Raw genomic sequence first — 27,689 nt, forward strand, 5'->3', positions numbered from 1 at the left:
TGCAACCACTATGGAAATCAATATGGAGATACCTCAAAGAGCTTGGACTGGAGGTTCCATTTGACCCAGCCATCCCTCTGCTGGGTATCTTTCCAAAAGAACTAAAAGAAACATATCACAGAGAAGTATGTGCACCCATGTTTATAGCAGCACAGTTTGTAATATGTAAAACTTGGAAACAGCCCATTTGCCCATCAGTTGGAAACTGGATAAAGAAGTTGTGGTTTTTCTATAAAATGGAATATTACTCAGCCATAAGGAATGAGAAATTAGACTCATTCATAGGAAAATGGATACATACTGAGAATATACTCCTAAGTGAAATAAATTAGTCACACATGTGTAAATACCAAATAGTTTCTATGGTGTGAATATACTGTAACAGTACATAAGATCCTAATAAGATAACTGGCATTGTGAAATGGGAAGAAAAGGGCTAAAGGTGTAGGGAAGATTGGAAGGGTAGCGGAAAGGTAATAAGGGAAAAAATATGAGTAAATAAAAAATGTAAATAAAGTGTTTGTAAATGGGGACGGGAGGAGGGTGTGAAGGGAGGGCAGGGACAAGGGGAAAAAATGAGAACCAAGACCTGTCACGTAAAGGTACAAGATCCCAATAATGAATGTAACTGTACTGTATATGTAAAATGTACCAATAACCTCAATAAAAGAAAAAAAAATAAATCACTTTACAGTTGAGTGAGCAATATAGTATTGGGTTTCCTTTTCCTTGTCTTTTAAATGGGTATAATAATACCTTGCAATACTAGTAATATTTTCCTTACTACAGAATTAAGAAAAAAATGTTAAAATTGATAAATACATTCTGGGAATTAAGGAAAAAGATGGATGGGTGGACAGACGAATGGATGGATGGATGACAGATAAATGGGACACAAGATTTTTATATGCAATCCAACCAAAATTATTCATTCATTTATCAAATTTTTTTCTCCAGGACAAATAAAGCATTTTATTCAAGCTAGTAGGCAATATAAATTGTGCTAAAGACAAACATATTTATTCAAAATCACTAACATCTGTTTTTCTTCCCCTTTAAATTATCTACTTTAAAAAGGTACTATTTACATTTCCTTTCTTCTTTATTCATGCTGACATCAGAAAAATCACAATCTCTAAAGCCAAGTTCAATGAAGAGAATATACACAGTTGATAACTGAATCCTACCAGGAAACTCAATAACTTGCTTCTTTGTTTGCCTTTGTACATAATTTCTATATGTTAGCATATATAAATATGTTATATATTTGCATATATCAATATGCAAAATACTATTTTAACATTTACTTTCAACTTTTTTGATAGATTGTTAGGAAGTAAAATATGTATTTCTACAATGTACAAATAAATAGTCACATTAATTTGTGATTGGTATAAAAATACTACATTTTCTTAGGAATCATGTTTTTAAAAATTTGAATAGAGGGAGAGCATTAGTAGTTTCATGGTGAAGAAAAAGATTTTTGAGAGCCAAAAGGAAACGTCAAAGTTTTAAGAATAAATAGAGAGACTATAATTTTTTTAAGTAGATCAGCAAATGCGTGGCATTTATTCATTAAGCAAATACTCTTGCTACCTTTGCTCCTTCTCAGATTTTCTGTTCCAGACACAGTAGAGAAGAAGATGTTCACTTTCCAAGACTTACATTTTGGTAGGAAAAAAGCAAAACTAAATTAATGTATAAGTAATACTAAGTTATTACAAGTCCTATGAAGATGAATTTGTAAGAAATTTAAAAGGAGGGATAGAAGGAAAGCCAATTTTTTTCTGCTTGTAAGTGAGCGTATAGAGTCTGTAGTAGGACAGAGAAGGGGAGTGAAATAGAGTCAGCTTTTAATTCTGAAAGAAGAGATTGCAGACCATGATAACTCAGCTTTGTACGAGAAACCTCATGTCAAACTATAATGAGGAAATGCAGATAACCATGACGAAAATGTTCTTACTCGATCGTCTGTTCAGAAAACACGTTATTTGCCTTTATGCTAAATGCTTTATGTTTGTGTTCGGTGATAAAGATACAAAGATAATGCAGATTCAGGCTTTTCGTTTTAATAAGAGACACATACTCATAGACTACGTTAGGCAAAAGACAAAAGAAATGATGAGTAGACAGACAAAGAGACGGACAGATGGATGGATGGATGCACTCACGAATGCATGCAGACATGTACATACAGAAGGAGGAGGAAGGAGAGCAGGGAGGGACGGAAGGATGAAGGCACGGATGGGGAATGAATCTACATGGAGACCTGGCAATCAAACAGGAAAAAGATTAACTGTATAGCAAGAGACCAGGGGAGGTTTCACAACAGTTGTGACTATGAAGGCTATGAATATAGTCTCACTGGTTGAGGATCAAGATTGAAATTATTATAGGAGAAGGAGGAAGGGGAGAGGGAGGGAGGAGTGAGGTGGGGGGAGAGACAGAGAGAGAGAGAGAGAGAGAGAGAGAGAGAGAGACAGACAGACAGACAGACAGACAGACAGAGAGACAGACAGACAGACAGACAGAGAGACAGAGAGTGCAGAACAGAGAAGGGGCAGCCAAGTGAGCCCAGGCCTACCTTCACAGCCCCTTCTGTCTGGCCCCAGCTCATAGCCAGGCTCGCAGGCACACTGGTAGCTGCCCAGGGTGTTCAGGCACCGCTGCTCACAACCTCCTCGGTCGGCTTTGGCACATTCATCTTCCTCTGTAAAATGAGTGATGATTGTGGAACAACAAGCAGATAGATTAAGGTCTGCAACTTTTTAAAATATAAGGCTTAAGTGCTTGGAATAAAACAGATATGATTCATTTCTTCAGCAAAGAATCAGGAACAATGTGTAAGCCCTAGGTGGATGACATACAAGAATTCACATTACTGCAACCTAAAAACTGCAGAAGAACCACAAGAGAAATTCTACTAACCTAAAGGCACATGAACTAAAAATCATTTTTGTCTCAGACTGTGGTTTTCTTTTTCTGAATTTGAAATAAAGTACAGATTGTTAAAACCTAGAGATTTGTCAGAATGAAATTTTTAAGATATCTTTACTGTGAAAGCATAGCTTCAACTATTCATTTCATGGTACAGTTTGTTAGATGTATCTCAAAAAATGGTTTTAGGTGCTGGGAATGTAGCTCAGCAGTGGAGTATATAGTTAAAATGCATGACGCTGTGGGTTCAATCCCCAGTACTGCAATAAAAACACTTTTAAAGAAAAATCACAATTGAGAAATAGATCATGGAGAATACAAAATAAAAAGAAATAAAACTCAAGAATTGATTTGATTTCTTTTAATTTAAAGCATTCATTGTTTCTTATATAGACAATTTGATTCGCAACAGCTAAGAATGCAGTATTTTTACAAATACATACCATGTTTTAATCGTATGTGAAAGTATGAAAATATGTAATAGTTTAAAAATGACTATGACAGGGCATTTCGTAATCTCAGTTTTTCAGAAATAACATAATGTGAATTAGGTAAATAGTAAATATACTCTGGAGAAATTAAGCATTAAGAGAACACCAAGCATTTTGATAATCAAATATATATCACATGAAAATAGCTTGACCTCATGTTCCTTTTACTATTAATATTACACAGAGGTAATTTGTAATGTGTTAGTGTGTGTATATATATGTATGTATATGTATATATATATATATTAATGAATTCATATAGTTAATATGTCGTTTCCTGCATTCAATTTATATGAACTCAAAGGAAAAAATTCATTATACTTTTCTCAAAATAATGAAAATATTATGAATCTCTCATTAAATTTTGATATATTCAAATTGACCATTTGTCCTATAAAATTCAGTGTGGAATAAATTTTATCTTCTCCTGCCAAAGGAAAATTTTATTCAACAGTGATATAATTAAAATAAGTATATATGCATTTTCTAAATGTACATTTAGCCAGGGATTTGGCTCAGTGGTTCCACAACTTGCCTCGAAAGTGAAAGGACCGGAGTTAAATCCCTGGGAAGAAAACTACAACAAAAACTAAATGTATGCTTAATGTTACCATTTGCACTACAATAGATTTTTTCCCTATTTTGTAATTCACACAAAATATTGGACATGAGAATAAATTAAAGCATAAGTAATTCAAAATTAAATTGATCAGCAATAATTCCTTACAAAAACATATTTTTGCTAACAGAATATTCTGTTAAAAGGTCTATAATTATTTCTAATATTGGAAACACTATGCTTTAAGAGGTACTTTAAAAATGGTGGCACCTGAAAATAAATTGATCAACTCCATGTCAGTAAATCCCCTTCCAGTTATGAGTTCTTTGTTGTTTATATGTATGTATTTCAAATATTGTCATCCTATATCTTCATAGAGTTTTACTATTTTGACTATTTCTTAAAACGTAAATGATAGAGTACTCTAATAAACTTCCTGTCCTGTGCTATGAAGTTATAAACTAATATTTCACTAACATTTCCCATCAAAACTCATTAAAATATCCTCATCCATTGTGTTTACTTCAACTTCCAATACAATTTCAATCCTACTTCCCTCCCATTCACACTAAATACCACATCTGTCCCTGCCTGAGAAAGGAGATCTTGCATTTGCAAACCACTGTGAAATACCTTTAAAAAAGTTAGCGGCAAACCCAGCTTTGTTGACAGTTCCATCAGAAACAAATTTCATCCACAAGGTGTTGGAGGTGGACCTGATGTCTTCAGGTTTCTCATAACCACAGAAACGTCCAATCAAAGGGCTATTTTCACTGGTCCCATCTCGAATTTCTAAGTGGTCATAGGCACAATTGTCATGTCTTTCAATCTACAACAATAAAATTGTAATATATTCCATTAATAGACAAAATAATTTCATGAGGGATTTAGTTCAGTGGTGCCACCACCTGCCTTGCAAGTGCAGGGTCCCAAGTCCTATTCCAGGTACCAAAAAAAAAAAGACAAAACAATTTCTCTAGCAAGATTGCGCATTCTCAGTGTTACAGTACTGACTTGCTAATACAAAATTTACTTATATCAAATGAGTAGACAAGAGAATTTCCCATGAGTGTCTGTGTATATGGTAATACCTCCATTCAAGGAACACCTACATGAAAAAGTACTTTTTGTGTTTAAAAAATAATCTATGGAGCAGTGTGTCCGTGTGGGTCAAGATCAGCAGAAAGGAACTGATTTTTAAAAGAAAATTAAACTACAAATAATGATTCTTTAAATAAAGGTGAGAAAGACACCCAGGATAGATAATTATCAAATATCTGGGCCAGATATACATTAAAAAATATATAAATTACTCTGAAACTAATAAAATTGTTCACAGTTTATCAAGAAGATCATCATTTTATTCATAGAGAAATAGGAATTAAATATTTTTGACCAGTATATCCTTGTTTTAGGTCACAGATCTAATTTAAAAAGGAAAGTCTGACAATATGGGGTGACATTTCTTTGTAGGCTATAAAAATTTTTATCCATGATTAGCACAGCTGAATATATTACAGTCAGCATTAGGGATTTGTTATTGTTGTTTTTGTCTCAAGGTAACTTGGCCTTGGTTTGGATTACTTCTTTTGCTTTGACGCAATTCTCTTGATCCCTGTTATCTGAAGGAACTCAACCTCTTTTTACTAAGTGCAAGCGAGGTGCAGTGGTGCATGCCTGTAATCTCGGCCCCAAAGGAGGCTGAGACAGGAGGATCACAAATTTGAATCCTGCCTCAGATATTTAGCAAGACCCTGCTGCAAGATAATTAAAAGCGGAGGACAGAGCTCAGGGCTACAGCAGTACTGGGAATGATCCCCAGTACCACACACACACACACACACACACACACACACACACAAAGTTGCATGCAAAACATTAGGCCAAACCATTAGCCTATGCCCTTTATGGAGAACTATTCATGCACTGATGTTTTGGCCTGAATGTCAAAAAACAACAGATAAGACTAGCTATAAAAAATTGTACAAGATAAATTATCAAGAAAAGTCTCGCTTTTAATTTTTTCACAGAAGCTGTACATTATCTTTGAAATCTTAACAGTGAACTACTTATGAAGTATTTGAAAATAGAAAGGGCAGACATCTACAATTTTAAAACCACAAAAGTTACTGCAGCTTGTCAACTATTGTTGAACATACAACGTACTAATTTATGTAATTCTCCCATTACAAAATTGACATCGGAAAATATATTTATTTCATGGAATTGCAAACTGAATGGGTGAAGTTGATGTACACTGGAAGATTCCCTCTGCTGATTTATTGCTCTGTTATGAGAGATTCTCTTTAATAAGGTAGCATAAGGACAACCCCCAAAATAACTTTTTCTGGGGCACAGATTTAGCTGTGAAAGAATTACATTTGCTGTTTCCTTTTCTCCAATCATAGAACTGAATTCATTCATTGGTTTCAACAAACATACTCAGTGCTATTCTCGGCTGGGCATGTTGCTCATTGTTTGCTACGTATCATGCAGAAAATAACACAGAACTTTGGGCTCCAGGAGTTTGTGTGCTTTTCATGGGTAGATGTAAAAGAAATAATTAAGACAACTTGTTCAATCATAAATATTAGAAAGCGATAAATTCAATGAAAAAAATATGAAGAGACACAACAAGCATGAGAAGATGGGACGGTGGGAGTCAAGCCTGCAGATTTTAAGTGAAACCATCAGGTAGGACTCATTCAGTATGATTCATAAATCCAGATTTTCTTCTTAAAATAGAAATCAACACTGAGCCACTGACAAAAACATAGGGAAAATAGCCAAAAGTCTTGGCAAGCCACATAAGCCTCAGCTGCTTTAAGCAGCACAGAATGAACTGCTCCTGATTCACGAATCCTACTGGGGGTGTGGTAAAAGAGGAAAAGAATCGCGACTACACATGGAAAATAAAACTCCTTGTAGGGGGAGGCCCACTAATGAAAGTGAAATCACACTGCTTCATAGTAAAAGCCACTCTAGAATAAAACTTAACAAGGTTAATTACAAAGATTTTTAATTACTGTTTTAAGAAGACCACTGCTTTTTTAAAAAATGCAGTACTAACAAGGAATAAAACAAAACAGGCACTATTGAAAATTAAAAATTAATATCTTCAGTGATTAAAAGGAGATAATTGATATTGCCCTTCCCATGACAGTCTGTTGTCCCTTTAAGAAATATACAATAGATGCTATGTTTATTGACTTGCCTACAAAATGAACTGTGTCTCATATATATGGATTTATAATACACATGGATATTGCAAATGCTTATACTATTTAGAAACGCATTATTGCTTCACACCAATCCTGCATACCTTATTAATGACCCAATGGGTGTGTTTATGTACAGTGTAATCCTGTGTATGTTGCCTACATAATTAATCTACCTCGTTAATGTTAACTGTAGTTACCTTTCACCAACCATGTCTACTTGGAGACGGTGACAGTGGAGCACAAATGAAAGTACGTTATTTGATTTATGTGGTTTCTGCAATATTTTCTAGAACAATAGCAGATCATTTCATCAATTGATATATGAAAAACATAGAAATAAATATGATGAAAGTTAAAAGTGAATCGGGTCTAAGTATGTTATGCCAACAACCTTACATGCTACGAAAAAAGAACAAGGTCAATGATTTAGGAAAGCCAAAAAAATTAAAATGAAAAGCAGTCTCTTCTTGAATTAATGCATGAACACAATTCAGAGAGCTGGGAGCTGAATGCAATGTCATGCACAATTACACATGTAACAAATATGTTTTGATAGCAACAATGTTGATTTATTACAGACTTTATGGTAATCAAAGTATAAACTATATATGAACGTGGTTTCTTTATAATGTAAACAGACCTAATATGTACACAGGCAATACAGTGAAAATGATAGTAAGGTCTGATCATATTTCAGAAAACTGATATTTAAATGATACCAGTAGTAGATCCAAATACACAAAGAAGGAATAAGCACAAAGACTAGCTAGAGGGGATTAGTGTTATGTTTCATTCTTAAGAGGCCCATAACATTACCAGACAGTTAAAGAGGAAACATGGTAAAGCTGATTTCTGTTTAGCAAGAACTAAGTAAATTAACTTGGACTGAAAGTGGTCAGCTTCTCATTCTAAAACTGCCAACCTGTACAGAGCTTTGTGATGAGTGCTTGCAAGTGAGATCTAACAGGGATGGAAGACAGTCCCAGAGGACAGGGCAAGTCCAGGCTGAAAACCCACTCATAGATTCACATATAAATATATGCATATGTGTACAGCCACGTTCAGAGCAAATGTCTCAAAATAGCCAGAAGAAGGACAGAGCCCAAGCATCCATTGTTTTATGAACAGATAGACAAAACGCTGCTCATACATACAATGAAATACTAGTCAGCTCTCAAAAGGAGCAAAATGTTTACACACGTGACAAATACCATGAAACAAGGTAAAGCACACAGGTCACAAAAAGATGAATGCTGTATGATTTCACTTATGTGAGAGGCTGCACTTGAAATAGTCAAATTTGTAGAGGTAAATAACAGCATTGCCAAGGATGGGGAGGACAAAAGGATGGAAGTTTGTTTTAGTGGGTATAGAATTTCAAGTTTGCAAGATGAAAACAAAATTTAGAGATTGGTGGCATCAATGTGAATGTACTTTAATGCTACTGAATGATACACTTAAAGTTACTATTATGGCAAATTTTGTACTATGTATATTATAAATAGTTCTCTCACAACTGTTATGATGGAGTTTTAAAGTATAATTAATATAATCTAACTAACATGATCAAATATAAGTGATATGAGTCTTAGAGATAAGATAAATTACAGTTTATATACTTAGGACAGTGTGAGAATTGTGATTTGCTTTTAACAATATTAAGAAAAACTATGACGAAAGCAATATATGTAAGAATTTATCATAAAAATTGATATTAATGAGAAAAATTTAGTAAAGTCTAGAAAAAGAATACTACCAATAAACATAATTTTGAATTAAAAAGTAAAGACTTAATATATAGTTAATATTTCAAGTTTTATTTTCATATCAAATAGTTTAATATTATTTTGCAGAAGCACTTAATAGTAAGTTAATATTAATATGTCACTACATCTAAAAGAAGGGGAAGACAAAAATATACATGTGAAAAGGAATAGCATGGATCTTGGTTACGCTTATTTTCTGCCACTTCAGTTTTTTGTTTTCCTTCATGACATAAGTTTGCTCATGAATTCAATAATTGTATTGAAGACTACCAGTACAGTCAGATGTCATGTATTTGACAATCAATGTGTCACAGCAGTGAATAAAGCACACGTTCCCGATGGACACAGAAGGACCATGTGGCATCACTATACAGACAAAGGGACAGCATCCTACACCAGCACACAGACAAAGGGACAGCTCTAAGAGAAACACCGATGCAATTCTTCACTTCCAGGACACAGGGTCAGCAATACACAAAGCAAGGCCTTGGCTTCAAGTACAGCACTCCAGTTGTGTGACCTTGGGCAAGTTTATTTAAACTAACAAGCACCAACTTTTCAGTACAGTTATAGCCTGAACCCTAATTCATGAAGAGCTTCTGAACTCTTCTCCTTTAGAGTTATTAACCAATAAATATTCTTAACTGAACACTCCCCCAAAAGTACATGGCAAACAGAAAAGCATTACCTAATTAAGGCCTTCTTATCTCAGCTTCTTAGCTCATTCACACAAGCTATTTATCATAAGCCAATAAAAAATATTCGGAGGAATCAGAGGATTGCTTTTAGTCAGAGAGTTCAGCAAGTAATAAGATAAAACTTATGTACACAGTTTAGGACATTGGAGCTTGCAGCAATGATGTAAGTTAACTCTATTAAACATCTCTGCTTTCCATAAGGAAAGCATCATCAAATCAGGATGTGCAGCAATGTTGACAAGTACCTCAAATTTAATCCCACTTGAATTAATGCATGTGGGGGTTTCAATTTAAACAAAAGTAAGCTCTGTGTTTATTTTATTTCTTTTCTGCTTTATTGACATTTCTTTGAAGCTGTTCCCATAAACATTTCCACTCTGCAAACCTTTTTCTCTCCTGCATTTCTGCAAAGTGAAACCTCTCAAATAAAATAGGAGAGGCTTCTTAACAGATAACATTCCCACTGAAGAGAGGGTAACATTAACTTCAGAGATGAGCCATATTCTTACACACACTTACATAAGTATATTGGTATAGGGCAAACAATTTGATGCGTCTAGTCAGAGAAGAGAAACCTTCCTAATCCAGTCTGTGCAGAATACTATTAGAAATGACCACGGACGGGGTGGCCTGTAAACAATAGAATTTTATTTCTCACAGTTCTGGGGAGAGGCAAGACCAAGGAGCCAGCAGACTTAGTATTTGTTGAGGGCCTCACCCTTCATGGTGCCTCTTCACCATGCCCTTCCGTGTTAGCAGCTCCATATGCCTCTTTCACAAGGATGCAAATTATGTTCATGAAAATCTCATCCAATCACTTCCCAAGTGCTTCACCCCTCACACCACTGCCTTCGTGATTAAGATCTCAACATATGAATTTCTGGGCATTTACAGACATTCTGGTCACACGTTTTCCAAACTGGTATTACTATCTGATCTCTCCAAAGAGTGTCTCTTCCTGCGGTAAGATGCCTAAAATTCATTTATAGAGACAATTACTCAGGCTTGCTTCCTTTACTTATATTAATATTCAAGTAGCACTGGGAAAGCTAAAACTCTGACAATAACTCTCATAAAAGTAAATATGGACTAAGTTCTTTACAAGAAATTTTAATAGAATAATGGACCCACTTATTGTAATGGGCCTTTTCATCTAAAACAATACAGAGTAACATAGAAAATTAAAATACATAACTAGAAAAAGTTTTGAAAAATAATTAAAGTGGTTAAGTAAAAGCTTTCATCAGACAAAATTTTCAAAATGTTGAAAATTTGCAAGAACATTTTATTAAATTGTGTAATTTCCATATAAAATATATGATCTGTATTTTTGTTGTTTTTGGTACTGGAAATCGAACTCAGGACCTTGTGTTTGTGAGGCAGGTGGGAACAGTACTGAGCTAAATCCCTGGCATATGATCTATATTTTTAAACAATATATAAACAAAATAAATTGACAAAAACAGACAAAGTTAGACAAACTAATGACTACTGGAACAATTGAGATCATTAGCACTGAATTCAGTCAACACTGCCTTGACACATTTGTGACTAAAGCTTATCTAATGTATATTTTCCCAGTCAGGCACATCATGGCTAGTAATGTGCAAGTCTTTACATGTCTGTAAATGACCCAAAATACATGATGACTATTAATTTTTGGCTTAAATTACTTTTTTATTGAGTGGGTAAATTTGCAAATAAAATCAGAATAATTTGTACCTCCATGTTAAAGCTAATTTACCACCTTAACATATGAAGTTAATGGGATAAGCTCAGCTTCCTTATGTAGAAGATTTCATTGATGATTGGGATGCTACTGATCCCCTTTCCCAGAAAACACAGTCTTCTGCCCCAAAGAGCAGCCAATGAGAAAAAAAGAGTGACAGAAGACAAGGAAAGGATAGAGCAATCGGGACTGACATTTTTGATCTCTGGTTATTTTCCACACAGATCTTATTTTAAAAGAAATGTAGTCTTTGTCACTTTTGAATTTCTTGGAATCTAGTATATGTGATATGAATTTAGCCAGATAGCATACCAGTTATTCCATAATCTAAATCCAATTTATGCTTCTAGTTTTGTTTCCCCCAGCAGAGAAACTCACATATCCTTCATAAGGAAAGAATATATTAATTTCCATCCACCAAGCTTTATTTATTTACCACTCACATACATTTATTAATCATTTCTCTTATCCAATATCAATCATGGAATCATTGGTACCGGGCAATATAAAGATCAGCAGTAGAAGGAATATCACTACCCTTCAGTGATTGTATTTTAGTGAAACAAGCAAAAGTCATAAGTGTAATAAATAAAACAGAATAATGGTTTAGAGTCAATGATAGTTTGGGAATAAGAAATATTTTAAGTAGAGTTATCAGGCAAGTTATTTTTAAATGAGGAGATAAGCAGATATCTGACAAAACGAGTAAAAGCAAAGACAGGAAGTTACAAGAATGTCCATGCCAAATATTTTCGTATGGGAAAGAGCTGGGCATTTGTGGAACAGAACGAAGCAAGAAAGGGAACAGAAATAGGAAGAAGAAGGAGCCTAGGAGGAAACTGCAGAGTGCCTTGGTCTGTGATCATTGAGTCTGGATTTTATTGTGGGTGTGAAGGAAACCCATCGCATGAGTGCAAGTAGAGTAATGTCACAATCTAATTCATATTGTCAAAGCAAAGCATCACTCAGGCAGTTGTGGGAGGAACAGGACATATAGAATACGAGTCCTGATGTCTTGATCAGGAGTTCCCAGCAAAGCGTGATGGGAAGGACAGGACGGTGGGCAGAAAGTCCATGCAAAGTCGTCACATACGCCGTATGTTGAAGACAAGACAAAATATAATCTGCTGTTCCGCTGACTTTGAAATTTAAGAGAAAAAAGTAGAATTAAGGATATTCTTTGAGTAAATCATGCTACCACACACTGAAATAAATTAAAGAGTGGATTTAGTGCGTAAGTAAAGACAAGGGTTTTGGTTTGGTCTTTCAAACACAAGAGGCCTACCAGACATTAAAATAAGTCCATCATAGAAATACAGGAAGCAGAAAAATAAGATAAATAAAGAAAATCAAAGAAAGGACAGAAAACTAGGGATTGATTAAAATATACTATCAACCAAACTGGCATATGATTTCTCCTCAATCCCAAACCATAGTGATCACTGATTCATTCATTCATCCAACACATTTTAAACGACTGCCGTATGTTAGGTAAGGCTGCAAGTGCCTGAGGTGCAAATCCTTCTTTATCCTTATGCTGTCCAATCTTTAAAGAATATCACTGCTACTATATTAATAAATCAAAAAATAAAACTGCATAACAGCTGAGCTAGAAATTTCAAGTTCTGTAATTTTTTAAAATGTATGGTGTACACTCCTCATCTGACATAACTTCTGTACTGAGAGAATTCCATAATACAGTGACCTGTATTGAAAGACAGTTAACTGCTTCTTTCATGAACTATCAGAACACACAGGAAATATGACCACTAGGGTGATAAGTATTTATTGAACTAGTTTTAGTCTAAATTAAAAGTATAATTCCTCTATCTAACTTTGTTTTACTGTTAACAATAAACTGGTCAATCTGAGCAATATATGAGATCCTAGTTGTTCATTCAAATAACAAAATTCAAATGCCAATGAAATAAGACACAACGTCATAACAAGAGCAGGAAATATATTCTTTCATGATAAAAAGAAGCATCTGGGAAATTACATAGTGTATACAAGCGGGTAGAGACAAAGATTAAAGAAATAAAGGGCACAGGCTTGTCAGCGAAGTGTGAGCTTCCCTGGGTTTACCGGAAGCGCCCGGACTACTCTCGCATCCTGCTGCTGGGCTAGAGACAAATCTGTCACTGAGCTCAGTCTCAAGTACACACCCTGACTGCGGATGAATCCTGCCTTTTACTGATTTTGTGGGGTTTGGACAGGAAATCTGCTTGTTTCCTTCAGTGGAGATGTCTGGATTTTTAACCTTCATCCGGACCAACTACCCTACCCTTATTTCACTGTTCCTACCCATTCCACTTTGGGCTCTCAAATTCTAGACCAATTCTGAGTTAAACACCTTCTAGAGCTCCTGAAAAGTTCCCAGTTGCCTGGCTTCCAACCCTTATCCTGGTTCCTCTTAACCCACAAAAGGGATTCATTAAGCAGCCTGGGCTCAGTAGTTCTGGACTCACACGTTGATCTTGTATTCTGATGGGTCTCTGGTCTATTCCAGCCCTTTGTCTAATAATGCAGTAATAATGCCAGTTTCCTCAACAAATATTTTTGATGAAGTTGAATGCTTCTGAGAACACTTGAATTTATATTTTTATGTCATTCGTTATCTGTATAGCAGCAAAAAAAACAAAAAACAAAAAAACGGATTTTTCTCCCAACAATAACCTTTTATCCTCTAAAAGAGAAAGAAATAAGATTTCTAGTACTTAACAGACCTTCAAGTATTTGTGGATAAAAATTTTTTTAAAAGCCCCTATTGTCGGGAATTCAAACATCCTAATTCAAATGGCACGTTAATGTAAACTCACTTTAATCTTCTTGAAATGCTGGCAACAAGAGGAAAGAAAAAAAAGCCCTTACACTTTTGATGTTACATTTTATAGGCAATCCTTTGCTTCTTTACTGATTAAAAGGCTGATTCTGTTTCTTTGTGATTTAATGAGGGTACCCTTAAATGCCATTGTCATCTATGAGAATATGCCCCCACGAAGGTGGTCTAAAAGACTTTACCTACCTCAAAGGCCTGAAAGGTCAGTCCGACATGGTAGCCCTCGGTCACTGTTATTTTCCACACGCATTCTTTCATCGGTCTATAGTCATCAGGATAATTAGGAGACTGAATCTGCCCTTCGTTTTTATGTATCTCTCCCCCACAGATTGCTGAGAAAGCAAAAATAAACAAAGTAAGTCTCGATATGCCATTTCTTTTCCATTTTCTTCTTAGGTAAAGTTTAAATTCAGTTTCTGTAACTATGAACATAAGGATGAGGTTATAAAATGTCACATTCGGCTGCATGCACTGTTGTAAAGACTTTAGAAGGTAAAAAACAGTCACTGAACTATAAGTGTTACATACTGTTCAGCCAAGGACTGCATAAATTTTAATCACTCTTATGTCACATATTAACAAACAGTGTTGTTGTTTTTTTTTAACTTTTAAAAGCTTTTAGGGGTTTTACTAATTTATTCTATGTGATTTCTGTGATGGTCTGAGTTTCTTCCTGCCGAAGAAACAAGTAAAACAGTTCCTAAGCACTAAAACTTGGCCCGGAAGAGAGCTATCAGCGGACCTGTGGCAGTGGGAGAGTGAGCATTCAACATCCGGGCTCTGTTCACGCAATCTTCATGGCTGTGCGGTTATTTAAAATGAAATGTTTCCATTTACTTAAAAGTTTATAGGAAGCAGAAATCTTCGGTCTTGGAAATTACCTACACTCCTATACTAGGAAGGGTCTCCTCCACCCACAACCTGGCAAGAAAATGGCTACTTTTAAAGCCAGGAAACACAATGCCAGTTTATTGTTTTAGAGCAATATAGAACAAAGCGTGTAATAAATTCTCCCTCAAATGCTGACTCTCTTATTTAGACAAAGCATGTTTCAGAAATGTGCACAATTACTTTCTGTGCAGATCCCTATAATGGAGTATTTTAGTAGTGCAGGAACCAGATAAATATAAAATCAGTACAAAAGAAGACTTTTTATTTCCGAATATTTGAGTGATATTATGAAACAAAATTTAGGCTTTTTTGCCATTTAGCCACTATCCCTGAGCACATGCAGTTGTTATATCATTGATATCAGAAAACAGGCTGACCTTGCAATTTAAATTTCCATTAAAATCATCCCATGAATACTAAAATGCACTTTTGTAATTTAAAATGTGGTTAAATATCATTCTAAAAAAACAAGGAAAGGACATTTCTGCTAAGATATCTCTTATATGTAATGTGAACTTGCCTTCATACACAGCGGCAAACCCTTTTCCTACCCAGTTACTGCTGCTACGAAATTCTATCCACATCCTGCTGTCTGTAGAGGTAAGAACTTCGGGTACTTTGTCCCCACAGAATCTGCCTGAAAAAATGAAAGAAGAGAAATCCATAAATATGACTCTAGGCTCTACTTGTTTTCCATGCCAGCTACAAATTACAAATACCTAAAACCAGATTTGGTTCATATCTCTATAGCTGGTAATTAGAGGAATAACTCTACTTTAATATTGACTTAGTAAAGGTTAAGATTATTAGGATTAAGAGTAAACTCCAAAAAGATATTGACAACACATCACATAATTCACCCAGTTGGGACATGTCACTCTGTAGTATGCAGAAATGTATGTCATAAATAGGTGTCAGTCACACTGACAGCTGAGTCCATCTAGTTGTTAGTAGAGGAGAAACTTGGTTAAGATTGTCATCCTCAGTTAGGCATGCTAGCCTATGCCTGTAATTACACCCCTCTGAGGCTGAGGCAGGAGGCTTCTAAGTTTGAACCCTGCCCGGGAAACTTAATGAGAAAGATCCTGTCTCAAAAATGTGCTGGGGATGTAGTTCAGTGTGAAGGCCCTGGGTTTCATGCAAGTACTGAAAAAAAAAATGTGTGTTCCCAACTCAAGGAGGAATTCTTTCTACAGCCAAGTTCAGTTATAACTCCTCATGGAGACACACAGGGCCCTCACAGGATCTTAAATCACTGTACACATGCCATCTTCATGTAGGGTTACAAGGACAGTAGCAAACAGTACTAGAAAACTTGAGTCTGAGTTTGGATTCTTTTCTAATTGCATATCCATTATAGAAAATGAGTACAATAACAGCTATCTTTCTTTCCTTCTCCATCGTTCCCCAAAGATGTTTTAGCTTATTGTATACCTTTCTCAGGCTTGTAAACTTTTGTACAATGACACATGGGTAAATATGACAGAGTATATGAAATAATTCCATAAGCTAATTATATTGTCACCCATTTTTGTGTGCTGCCTAAAATGATATCAAACATTGTTTAAATATATGAAAAATGGTAGCCAATTTGAGTAAAGTTGATATATATTGACAGCTACTAGATGAAGAAGTGACTTCCTAAATAACAAAGTAAATCAGAGGCAGGTAGCACAGAGCAGTGGAGTGCCCTGCTAGGAAATCTGTTGACATTTGATTCTAATTCCAAGGGGTGGACCCAGACTGTCTACAATTCTAACATTTCCTGGGCGAGTCTGATGTCAGCAATTTGAGGGCTATGTATGTCAGCAGTCAGATCACTCATACAACAAATAGTGCTGCAAACTTTGCTAGTGAGAACGGTACAACACTGAATCGGTCACATGGGGGGCATTACACAAGTACACTGAATGTGTAAAGCAGATAGTGCTCTTAAAGGAAGTATCTCCCAGTTTTAACTTCAGCTTTGATTCTCCAAAATCAGTTCAATGAAATATTTTCTTAACAATGCATGAATGCATATAATAAATGGCTTCATCTGGATTTAGAAACCTAAAGTATAAGACAACATTTTTCTTAAAAAATTAAATGTAGAAAACAATGTCTTCCTAACCTGATATGACATTGTCTCAATTTGTTATTTGTTCTTAATTTTAAACATTTCTACACATCTCTTGGACTTCCTAAATCCACTGCCACTTTTAATACAATATTGTCCAATCAGCAGGTTTTTAGATGTTGAGAAAAAAGATCTGCCTAGCACATAAATATGACTGAGCAAAGCTACTTCTAAAAATAAAGGAAAAGTCACAATCTCAAAGGAAAAAAAGATCAATATAGAGTAGAGGCTCACAAACTCACAATAGCTCGCACCTCAAAGTAAAACAGGGTGACAGCAAAACAGAGGGCAATATCAAACCGTGGTCTGTAATTAAATGTTGGCAGCAGACTTTCACGAGTGCAAAGTCTGACCTACAGTTAATAACCTACAGACTACAAGTGCCTCTTCTCGGCCCCAAGAAAACAAAAGCAAACTCTGAGAAGCAAACCCGTGGTATCTACAGTAAGAGCAAATACGCTTGGCTTGCCCCTGACAGCTAATTCTGTGTTGCCTTAGCAAAGACAAAACAAAACACACATGTGCAACATAGACTCACATACATAACATAATTTATCCATTTTAATTGGAATCATAATTCTTAAATTGAATATACAGAAATACTGTGAGTTGCCATGATAACCATAATTCATGAGAATGCTCTTCTGAACTATTATGTTCAGATCTCAGTATCTTGCCTCATATGTAAGAAACTTTTGTCTATCTGTCTTGTATTTTTTTAGGTATGGTTAAAATAAAGATCATGTGGCCACCCACACTGGAACCATAAAAAGCCTCTTGAGATTCGGTGATCTGTGCACAGGGCAGAAAATCTGCACACCATATAGGAGTGAGGTCATGTCTCACCAAGGAGAGGCGACTTCCTCCAGTGTCCGTCCCTCACTTCGATGTAGTCATACCAGCACAAGCTACTCTTGTAGAGATCCAGCGTGGTGAAATTGAAAACAATCTGCAATGTGAGGAAAACAACAAACACTTGAAAATCACTGTAAGGATGCATGGTCATCTGACTCTCAGGAGTGAGGAACTCAAGACTGCAGTGAAAATGAATTCACAGCGAATTCTTTCTTTTCTAAATATTTGGATGACCTTAATATTATCCTTAAACAACTCAGTCACGTTTCCTCGCAATTTCTCAGCAAAGTTAACTTGAGCAATCTTAAAACAAACAGAAATGTCCATTTAAGTATTTTTTTTTAATTTTCCTGAGATAAACATGACTGAACCATGAAGAATTTCGATATTTCCAAGAATATAGTCTTTTTAATAATTTATTTCAAAGAAAACCAGTCAGACATCTAAAATTGTGTTAAAATAACCACCATGTGCCATATTCTCAGAGCATAATTTCATTGTGTATGTTGAACTATTTAAATACAGCCCCAGAATTTGAATTTATCCTCTAACTATAATTAAAGGCAGATGCCACTATCCTTCTCTAGATCCAAGAATATATATTCAAAGAACTGTCAAGTTAGAAGATTTTGTATGAAACCCTTTATTTTGTGCTTTTTTTTTTTTTTTTTTGGAATTGTTCTGCTCTTTTGCAGAGATAATTCAAGAACAAGTCTAGGAAAGATTATTTTCCCATCTCTTTAAAAAAAGGACTTTACTTTTCTAATAATTGATTGTATTCTTACTTGATTACAACAACAGCCCAACCAAAGTAGCATGAGAAATGTACTTATATCAAGTAAAATTCATTTATAAATCATTTTTTATATTCAAAAACTCATTCTAACTCTGTTTCACTTAAAATAGCTAAGATGCTTAAGGCTCAGAGTGAACCTGGTTTTTACACTAGAAACCAAAACGGATTTGGGCCACAGTAATAAAATAGGAATATCTGAAATGCTTCTCTTATGAAGTTATAGTCTGCAACAGTATTCATGGAACATTCTTGTAGCAATATAAAAGCTGAATATAAGAGAATTCTAAAGGAAGAAAGGAAAGAAAGGAAACATATAGATGGTAATCCTCAATCCATATTTCAAATTAGTACTGCCAGTTCTGTACTGAAAATTTATGCTCCTGCCTTCCTTGAACTTAACATTTACCATAAAAGTAGGTACTTGTTATTATAAGCTAATCCTGAATGGGCTTAGTCTTTTCTTGTATGCAAACCAATATCAGTATAAATATTTCTAATGCCATAGTACATCCAGGTACCACAGGGATCATTGATAATAATTCACCCTAAAGTTAGTTTCAATTGGCCATATGTATTAACAAGTAACTTTTTGCTTACTAAGAAATGAATACTAAGAATAAGAAATTAGAGAGTTAAGTTTTTAAATGAAATTCAGTATGTTGTAGCCAATTTTGGTTTTAATAGACTCATATTTTTAATCTCCATTTGCAATTTTTCTCTTTTTCTTGTTTTTCTTTTCCTTCACTCAACTTCATCATTCCAAATATTTTTAAAAATATTTACAATTTTTCTCCAAATGTGAAAGGGCACAGTATTAACGATTCTTTTCTTTCTCATCTAGTAATCCTCAATTTGATTATCAACCTGTTCTCAATTCTACGTTATATTTACCAAGTTTTCAAATGATTTTCCTCCAATATAACATAGTTTTATTCTTAGGGTATAGTTTCACGCTTTTTCACTTAACTTTGTGTTTACATTTACTACAAATTGGAAACACCATCATGGCGTGATAAAGAATTCATTCCGCATTTATATTCTCCCTATAACAACTACCACACTTTCAGCTCCCACAGATCGTATATGAAGTCATGTATTACGACAGAGACAGCAAAACTAGTACACAGACACAAAAGAGACACCAGGACTCATTCTGTGGCTTCTCTCTGGACTTAAAGAAGAGTTTTGTAATGGTGTGCAAATAGTTTCAGTTTCTTCCTGGATGATGAAAAACATCAAATTGGATGTATGTGTGCCATCAAATTTTACCCAAAAGTGAAAACAATGTGGTTGGTTTGCTAACTGTTATCATGGGAAGTCAAAAAAATACACATACACATGCGCACACACACAGAGTTGGAAAGAGGATAACACTGAGCAGAAAAGTTTCCTATCTTGTTTTTAATCTTCTAGTTTAAATCCAAGCACCGTGGAGGAACAAAACCGGCCCAACACTAATATAAAACACTGAGTTCTTTAGAAGTAGAAAATGTAATAAAGATAGGTTTTCTAAAATCAAATCTTAGGGCTCTGACTATAGAAGTAAAGTTATGGCCTTTGACTAAGGTTGTTAGCAGAATCCTTACTTGAATTACAAATCAAAAGCACTTGGAAAATATTTAGTCATTTCAAATTAGGCAATTTTATGTAACCATACTGCATCTTTTGAGGAATGATAAAATGAATTCTACATAACACAATTACATGAATGCTTCATTTCTGATAGTATATATATATATATATATATATATATAGTATATTATCAAGTTTAAATTAATTATATTTCTCTTGCGACATGAAGTAGAGGGAGATGCAAGCACCAGTTCTCAGGTTTCCTGTGATTTGTTAGGAGTCTTAGTTGCAAAACTAGAGTGATAGCTATTGCTGTCAAGTTTGCTTATTAAAGATTTTGTTTGACAGTACTGCACAGTGCACAGCCTTGAAGAAAGGCAGATCGACAGTTCAAGGGACTGGAGGTCACCAAGTCTCCAGAGAAAGACATAATCAATGAACTTCTGTCAGCACAATTAAGACATCATTGACTACCTAAACAAATTCCATAGACACCATAAAAAGGCCAAATGGAATAACATTTACACCTTGGAGGGCTGAGGATAAGAAGATACAAACCTTGCCAATTAGACTGATATTATTAAATATGTCTTGAGAGAGAGAGAGACATTAAAATCAAAAGCAGCAAGATAAAATTGATTATTGGGCTCCAGCCAGAGAAGCCTCCATAAATCTAATACAGTCTCTAGATAGAAAGCAGTCATTTTCTTAGAAACAAGGTTCAAAGAGAGTAGACAGGGGAATCAGTAAATATAGCCCATAGGCAAATTCTGCCTGCAGCCTATTGTTGTAAATAAAATTTAATTGCAAATTTATAGCAATCACTCCTGTCTATATTGCCCATGTCTGCTTTTGCGCTACAATGTTAGAAATAATTATTGGAAGAAAGATTGGGGAGCCTATAAAGGCAAAATATTTATGTCATTTCCAGAAAAGTTTACAAATCACTGTAATAATTATTCATTAAGGTTTTGTTCATCTCTAACATTGCATTATATGAAGGGAAAATTGATATATCTTTTCCTACGACTAGAAGCTACTCTTGATTGGGAGTCAGAAGACCCAAGTTCATGTTCTACCTTCTACAACTAGTTTACTTCAACTTTCTGAAGCTGAGTGAATCTTCTGACTGTAAAGTGAAAGTAATCATGTATGCTTGTCTCATTAAAAATAAACTACAAAGTGTTCGCTTTGGCAGCACATACACTAAATTAAACCACAAAGATTTAGTTGGATAATGCATAGAAAAATACTCAGGTAGTCTTAAAACCTTAAGTTTCTTTTGTGTTATTATTGCTATGGTAAATATTTAAGCATCTGTCACAGCATAAATTTTAAAACCAAACGTAAAATACAGTATTAAATCCAAATTTTTAAGGGTAAGTATGCTGGGAAACATAAAAACATTAGGTTAATTTCAAAGTTCCCTGGGAAAATCAGCTTGATAAAATAAAGAATTACAAAATTCAAAGAACGGATAGGAGAACTTGTAGGACTGATTCAAGACTTGCAGCAGAATAATTCCGTGACTTCAGGAGACCTTGACTTCTAGTAGGAATTAACTTTATGGCAGTTTGAAAACAGGAGCAGAATTATGCTATTAAAATAATGTTTTCTGTTTAAACCTGTATGATAATATCTGGATTTTGAAACTTTGCCTCGTCAGTACCCTCTACTCACCAGAACATTTTCGTACACCTCTTCTCCCCTACCTTCCACTCCATTACCCGACCACTCGCCCTTTTCTCCAGTGATTCCCTGCGATATTCCCCAAAGTGCTCTCCCACCTTGAAGCTGTCATACAGTAGGTGCTGCCACTGCCTTTTGTATGGAGAATGTAGCAGCTTCACAAGATGCGCTCTGGTTTTTGTTTTACTCATGTTCAGTGCATCCTACACTGTGTGGGCACATTCGTCTAAAATATACTTGATATTACTACTGTGGGCAGTAGACTCTAGGGCCAAATGCGTGCTTGCTCCCTCATTGTTCTCTATGTCAAACACACACGTTTTATTCCACTCATCCTTCACTTCTTGGGGTCGTGCCCTGGCCAAGTATCCTGCTTTCAGCATCCATTCCCCAAGGTGTGCCTCGGTCTGTGCCCAGGTTCCACACTTCCCGGTGCTGCACCTTGAAACTCCGCTCATATTTCATATTATATGAAGTTCTAGCATCTCTTCAGTTGTGTTGGGAACTTCCAACAAGATTTGAGCTCTCTTAAGAGTCCACGACAAGCTACAGCTTGTTTTCTTCAGTTGTGTTTTAGAATTTGGCAATCATATTTCAGGGTTATAACTTTGTAAGATTCTTGATAGCCAAGACTTGTTTCACACAACAAAAGATACAACTATTTAATAGAATATAAAATTTGTCTATATACAATAGTTGCTAGGTTTATGTAGTGCTTTTGACAATATAAACACTATATTGTGAACTGACCCCACAGCGTAAAGCATAGGTGAATGATTTTTTTTTAATCTTACTGCAAAAAGAAAACAATCAAATGATAGCTTTAAATGGGTAATATAGAAAAAGTTACCATATTAATGATATTCCAGACTATTTGCACTTGTACAAAGGTAAATCAATTCACTGGACAGAAGAATCAATACTATATCTTTCTATCAGCTCAGCACAGAGATATTCTTAGCTCTGCATTCTTGATCGTTACCAGCATCAACTGCACTGGTATGATTTTGAATAGGAATCTCTCTTTACCTTGACAGGTTCAGTCCTAATAAGAAACAGATGCAAATTGTCAACCTTATATTTAATTGTGTATTATGCATAAAGTATACATAACTTTAAATTTACCACTTTAATCATTTAAGTATACTGTTCTGTAGCATTAAATACATTCATAGGTGTATAGCAGTGACCTTATTTTTTAATGTTTTTATCTGTATAAAAATAATATATGCTTAATGTGGAAAATAACTAATAAGGAAGTAATAAAACATATCTGCAAACATTCCAGGTAGAATGTACATCTATTTGATATACTTACATAATTTTGTCTCTAATGTTTTCAGTTTAATAATTAGATTTTTTTGTGCCTAAGACTTTAAGCTGGCTATTTAATTTCAAAATACATTGTAAATATTTTCTCAATCAGTATTTTCTTTCAGTTTTCAAAATTTGTTTCCAATTTTTCATCATTATAAGCAACTGCTCTTGCACATACGTAGATAATGCCTTTAAGATAAATTTCTGGGTAAAAGTTCAGGTACATTTTTTTAAAATGTGACACAGATTAACAACAGTCCTCCAGAAATTATATTCAATTTCTACTTCCTACAGTTTGGGCTTTCAGGATCACTTGAAATTAACACTGTGTTACATCTTTGTTACTTTGATAGGTGCACCATTTCAATTCTTTGCTGGTTCAAATGTTTTCCTTGATAAAGTGACAGTAAACATTTTATATATTAAATGAACATCTATTTGCATTGATACCTCAGTAAATTTTCTGCTTCCTTAGTCACTTTCAACTGTGATGTTAAATTTCATTTACTGGCTTATAACATTCCTTACATATGAAAAATGCCAGTGTACTGTAAGTCTCCATTTTGATTTTTTTTAATTTTAAATAAAAATATTAATCTTATATAAATAATCCAAATAAATTGCTATTTTTTTCAGTTATGCTTATATCATCTTTCCTAGGAATTTTTTAAAAGGTCAATTATGTTTACATAAAAAATATCTAGATAGTAGTTTAAATTGTTCACAGATCTCTATAAATGATTTCAGTATCGTTTACTGAAGTAAATTTATTTCTGTAGTTTATCTGAAAATGATCTTTACGTCAGTATGTAATAGAAATCTTCAGTAGAATTCTGGCCTTCTTAGTTTATCCATTGATCCAACATCTTCTTCTGAAATTGCCAAAGAATTTGACCTACTGAAGCTTCGTGATGATTTTCTCCTATTGTGTAGTGCACCCCACTCTTCCTCATTAAAATGTTTTTTAAATTTGCATTGGTCAAACCAACACTTTTATTTTTTAAAAAATCATCCTCGAAAATTTTGATCTGCATACAAAAATGAAAATCTATTGTATTCATATAGAAACTACATTAGCCGGGGATTTGGCTCAGTGGTCCCACCACCTGCCTCGCAAGCGCAAAGGCCTGAGTTCAATTACCAGTATAAAAAAACCCAAACAAAAAACACACAAATTTGAAAAAAAAAGTGAAAATTTATAATGTTGTAGTTTTATATTTATTATTTTATGTGATATATGTGTCATTGCTTGTTAGTCCCAAAACAAAGTTTTCAGTCTTATACAGTGTAGTACATTTTAATATTGTTTTCATTTGAACTGAAAATATTTTTCTATAACTGAAGAAAAAAGGAATAAAACAACCCAAACCTCCATCAACAGATGAAATATAAAACAAAATGTGGTATGCACATGCAACAGAATATTAATCAACCTAAGGAAAGGATTACTGTCACAAGCTACAACATGAATAAAATTTGGAGAAAATATGCTAAGTGAAATAAAGTAGTCACCAACGGAAAAGTATTGTATGGTCCCAATTATGCAAGCTATCTAAAGTAGACATGTTTACAGAAATATTAGCGTCACTGTCAGGTGCTGAGAAAAAGTGGGAAAGGGAATATATTGTTTAGTGAGTACAGGTTCCGGATTGAGCTTTATAATTAAAATGACTACAGTAGTATATTTTACGCCCTATGCTTTTCTATCATGATAAAACATTTTGAGAAATATTTGAATATTTCAACAGAAATATTAAATGCAAAAGGCAGCGAAATCTCTTTCACATGAGGAAAAAAATGTGAAGAAAAATATATAATAAAAGCATATCAAGTGAAGAGTATCAGAATTAATGCTTTAGGAATCTTTCACACTTTGGGAATAGGGCAAAGATACTAATTAACATAAGTCTATTTAAAATGTAGACTGATGGAAAGAAAGTACCAAAAAATACAATATATATTTAAAACTTTAAAACCAACAATAAAAGGGAAGTTAGAGAAAAATAATATAATTTGGAACATTGTATAAGAAGGCAAACAGAGAAAACAAAAGAAGGGGATGACATACAATGTGCCTGTTAAAAATCACACAAATGTAAATATTCTAATTTTACATGCAGACAAAAATCATCACAAACCAAATAAAAATAAAATTGAGTTTAAGCTGTGTAAAAGGGATACACCTGGGAAAAAAAGGTCACAAACTGATATCTAAAGCAGGACAGAATATACCAGGCAAAAATACTAATCAAAAGAAAGCACGGCTTTATTGAAACCAGAAAAATAGAGGTTTAACAAAAACACAAGTAGAGATAAAGAAATTCACTGTATAATAAAAATTTTAATCAGAAAGATATAATAGATGATATATATATATATTTTTATATAATGATTCAGCATAAAATATATAAAACAGAAATGAAAAATTGTAAGGGGCAATTAACAAATATATCAAAATAGTGATTAATATTAACATAGCTTTCTAAATATTTGATATGCAAACCAACAAGAGCAATAATTTAGAGAACATATGAACAGTACAGTTAGAAAAATTAATGTATATATATAAAAGTTGTAAATACAACCTTTGAACAGAACAGATTCTTATATCAAAGATTATTTTTATGCATATTGGTCACTTCTGAAGTCATACCCAGTCTGAGGCTATTTGAAACACTCAGGGAAGAGGCTATAATTCCCATCCAGAGATGACTAAAGGGCAAATTAGTTTAAAAAAGATGATTACAAAAACAATGTATACTTGCAAATAAAAACACACATTTACTAAAAAAAGTGGATCGAGAGTAACAAAAGAAAATCATTAGAATTACAAAGTAACAATAATAAATATGTCAAGCTGTTACAGATACAGTACTATATAGGGAAAATGATTGCCTTAAATATTTATACTGGAAAATAAAACATCCTTGAAATTAGGAGCTAAACTTCCAATTTAAATTAGGAAAAGAGAATATTAGAAGAAAAAGTAAAGACACAAGATATGAAAACAAATTTACACTGTTCATTGGCTATTTATAAGAAACCAATTTATCTATTAATATTTTTATATAATATTAAGAAAAATAAACGATGATAGTTTTGTTGTTTTTTTCCTATTAGTAATATTTTGGAAAATATAGTTTTACTGGTAAAAATTTATATAAGAAAAATGAATTAATTTTGAAAGCTAATGGGATGGGTATTTCAACTAGCAAGAGAAATTTTTATCTTGCTGTTATGACATAATTTACTTGAATTTTATTCCAAAGCTTCAGAATGTGTAAGGTACTCTTTTTCAAAACATGCAATTTAAACTTCCCCTCAAAATTTAGCATCTTTGAATTTGGTCTTCAGAAACTTTCTAATAAAGATTTTCATATGTTTGGGGGCGCTTATTTAAAAAACCTAAGTAGAAACTGATTAACATATAAACCACATTACAACAGAGTTGTCTAATTATTAAATATAACTATAAAGATCCACGGATGCATTAATGTATCTCAAGTCAGCTGTAACTGTGTGCATATAAAAGTATTTATGATATACAAATATTTTACCCAAAACGTTTTTATTGTAGCTTTTGTAAGGCCCCAAACAGCTCCCCATCCATGACATTTCCTAACAACCTTCAATCATAAGGAATATCAAGCATGTTTGTAAAACTGCAATGGCGCTGTACCAAAGCTATTGAGTGTATTTAAACAATTCCCAAGGAATTTGACAAGTCATACAATGACTGGTAGAAAATAATCCTTCTTAATATATTACAGACTTCAGGCTTGAAATTCTCCTTTAAAACAGAATCCAGAATTAATACACTTGCAAACTTCATTTTGTAAAGATTTTAAATTTATAACCAAGCAAATTAAATGATAAGAGAATTTTTTTCTACTTTTTCAGTTCTTGCATGTTTAATTCCATTTTCTTGCCTTAACCTGCTGACTGTGAGTTCCAACAAAACACTGAAAATAAAATGGAGGTAATGGAAATTCTTGGGGGTTTTAAAAACTTTCTCAATAGAAATACTTTCTCCATTACCCAGTGACAGTGGTATTTATGCTAATATTTTTTATTCTCCAAGATTTAAAGGTATCTTCTTTCCTACTTAGCTCATGTTTTGTTGTTTTTACTAAAATAGTAATAGAATTTTTCTTTATTTGAGATACTCAATTATCATATAGACACATATTACATAGATAGATTGATTATA

General features: G+C 34.0%; 1 protein-coding gene across 1 annotated transcript in view; it reads right to left on the bottom strand.

Moving 5' to 3' along the window:
* Nucleotides 1-27,689, bottom strand: part of Tll1 (tolloid like 1) — a 205,632-nt gene that overhangs the window by 49,330 nt on the left and 128,613 nt on the right. The window contains exons 10-14 of the mRNA XM_010629860.3: nt 18,097-18,199; nt 15,652-15,768; nt 14,427-14,572; nt 4,621-4,816; nt 2,585-2,710 (exon numbers count right to left, since the gene is read on the bottom strand). Of these exons, the coding sequence (XP_010628162.1) occupies nt 2,585-2,710; nt 4,621-4,816; nt 14,427-14,572; nt 15,652-15,768; nt 18,097-18,199 (688 nt within the window). The remainder of the gene's footprint in view (nt 1-2,584; nt 2,711-4,620; nt 4,817-14,426; nt 14,573-15,651; nt 15,769-18,096; nt 18,200-27,689) is intronic.

The sequence above is a fragment of the Fukomys damarensis genome, unplaced genomic scaffold, assembly GCF_012274545.1.
Source record: "Fukomys damarensis isolate Sample0158 unplaced genomic scaffold, DMR_v1.0_HiC HiC_scaffold_18, whole genome shotgun sequence".
NCBI classification, from domain to species: Eukaryota; Metazoa; Chordata; class Mammalia; order Rodentia; family Bathyergidae; genus Fukomys; species Fukomys damarensis.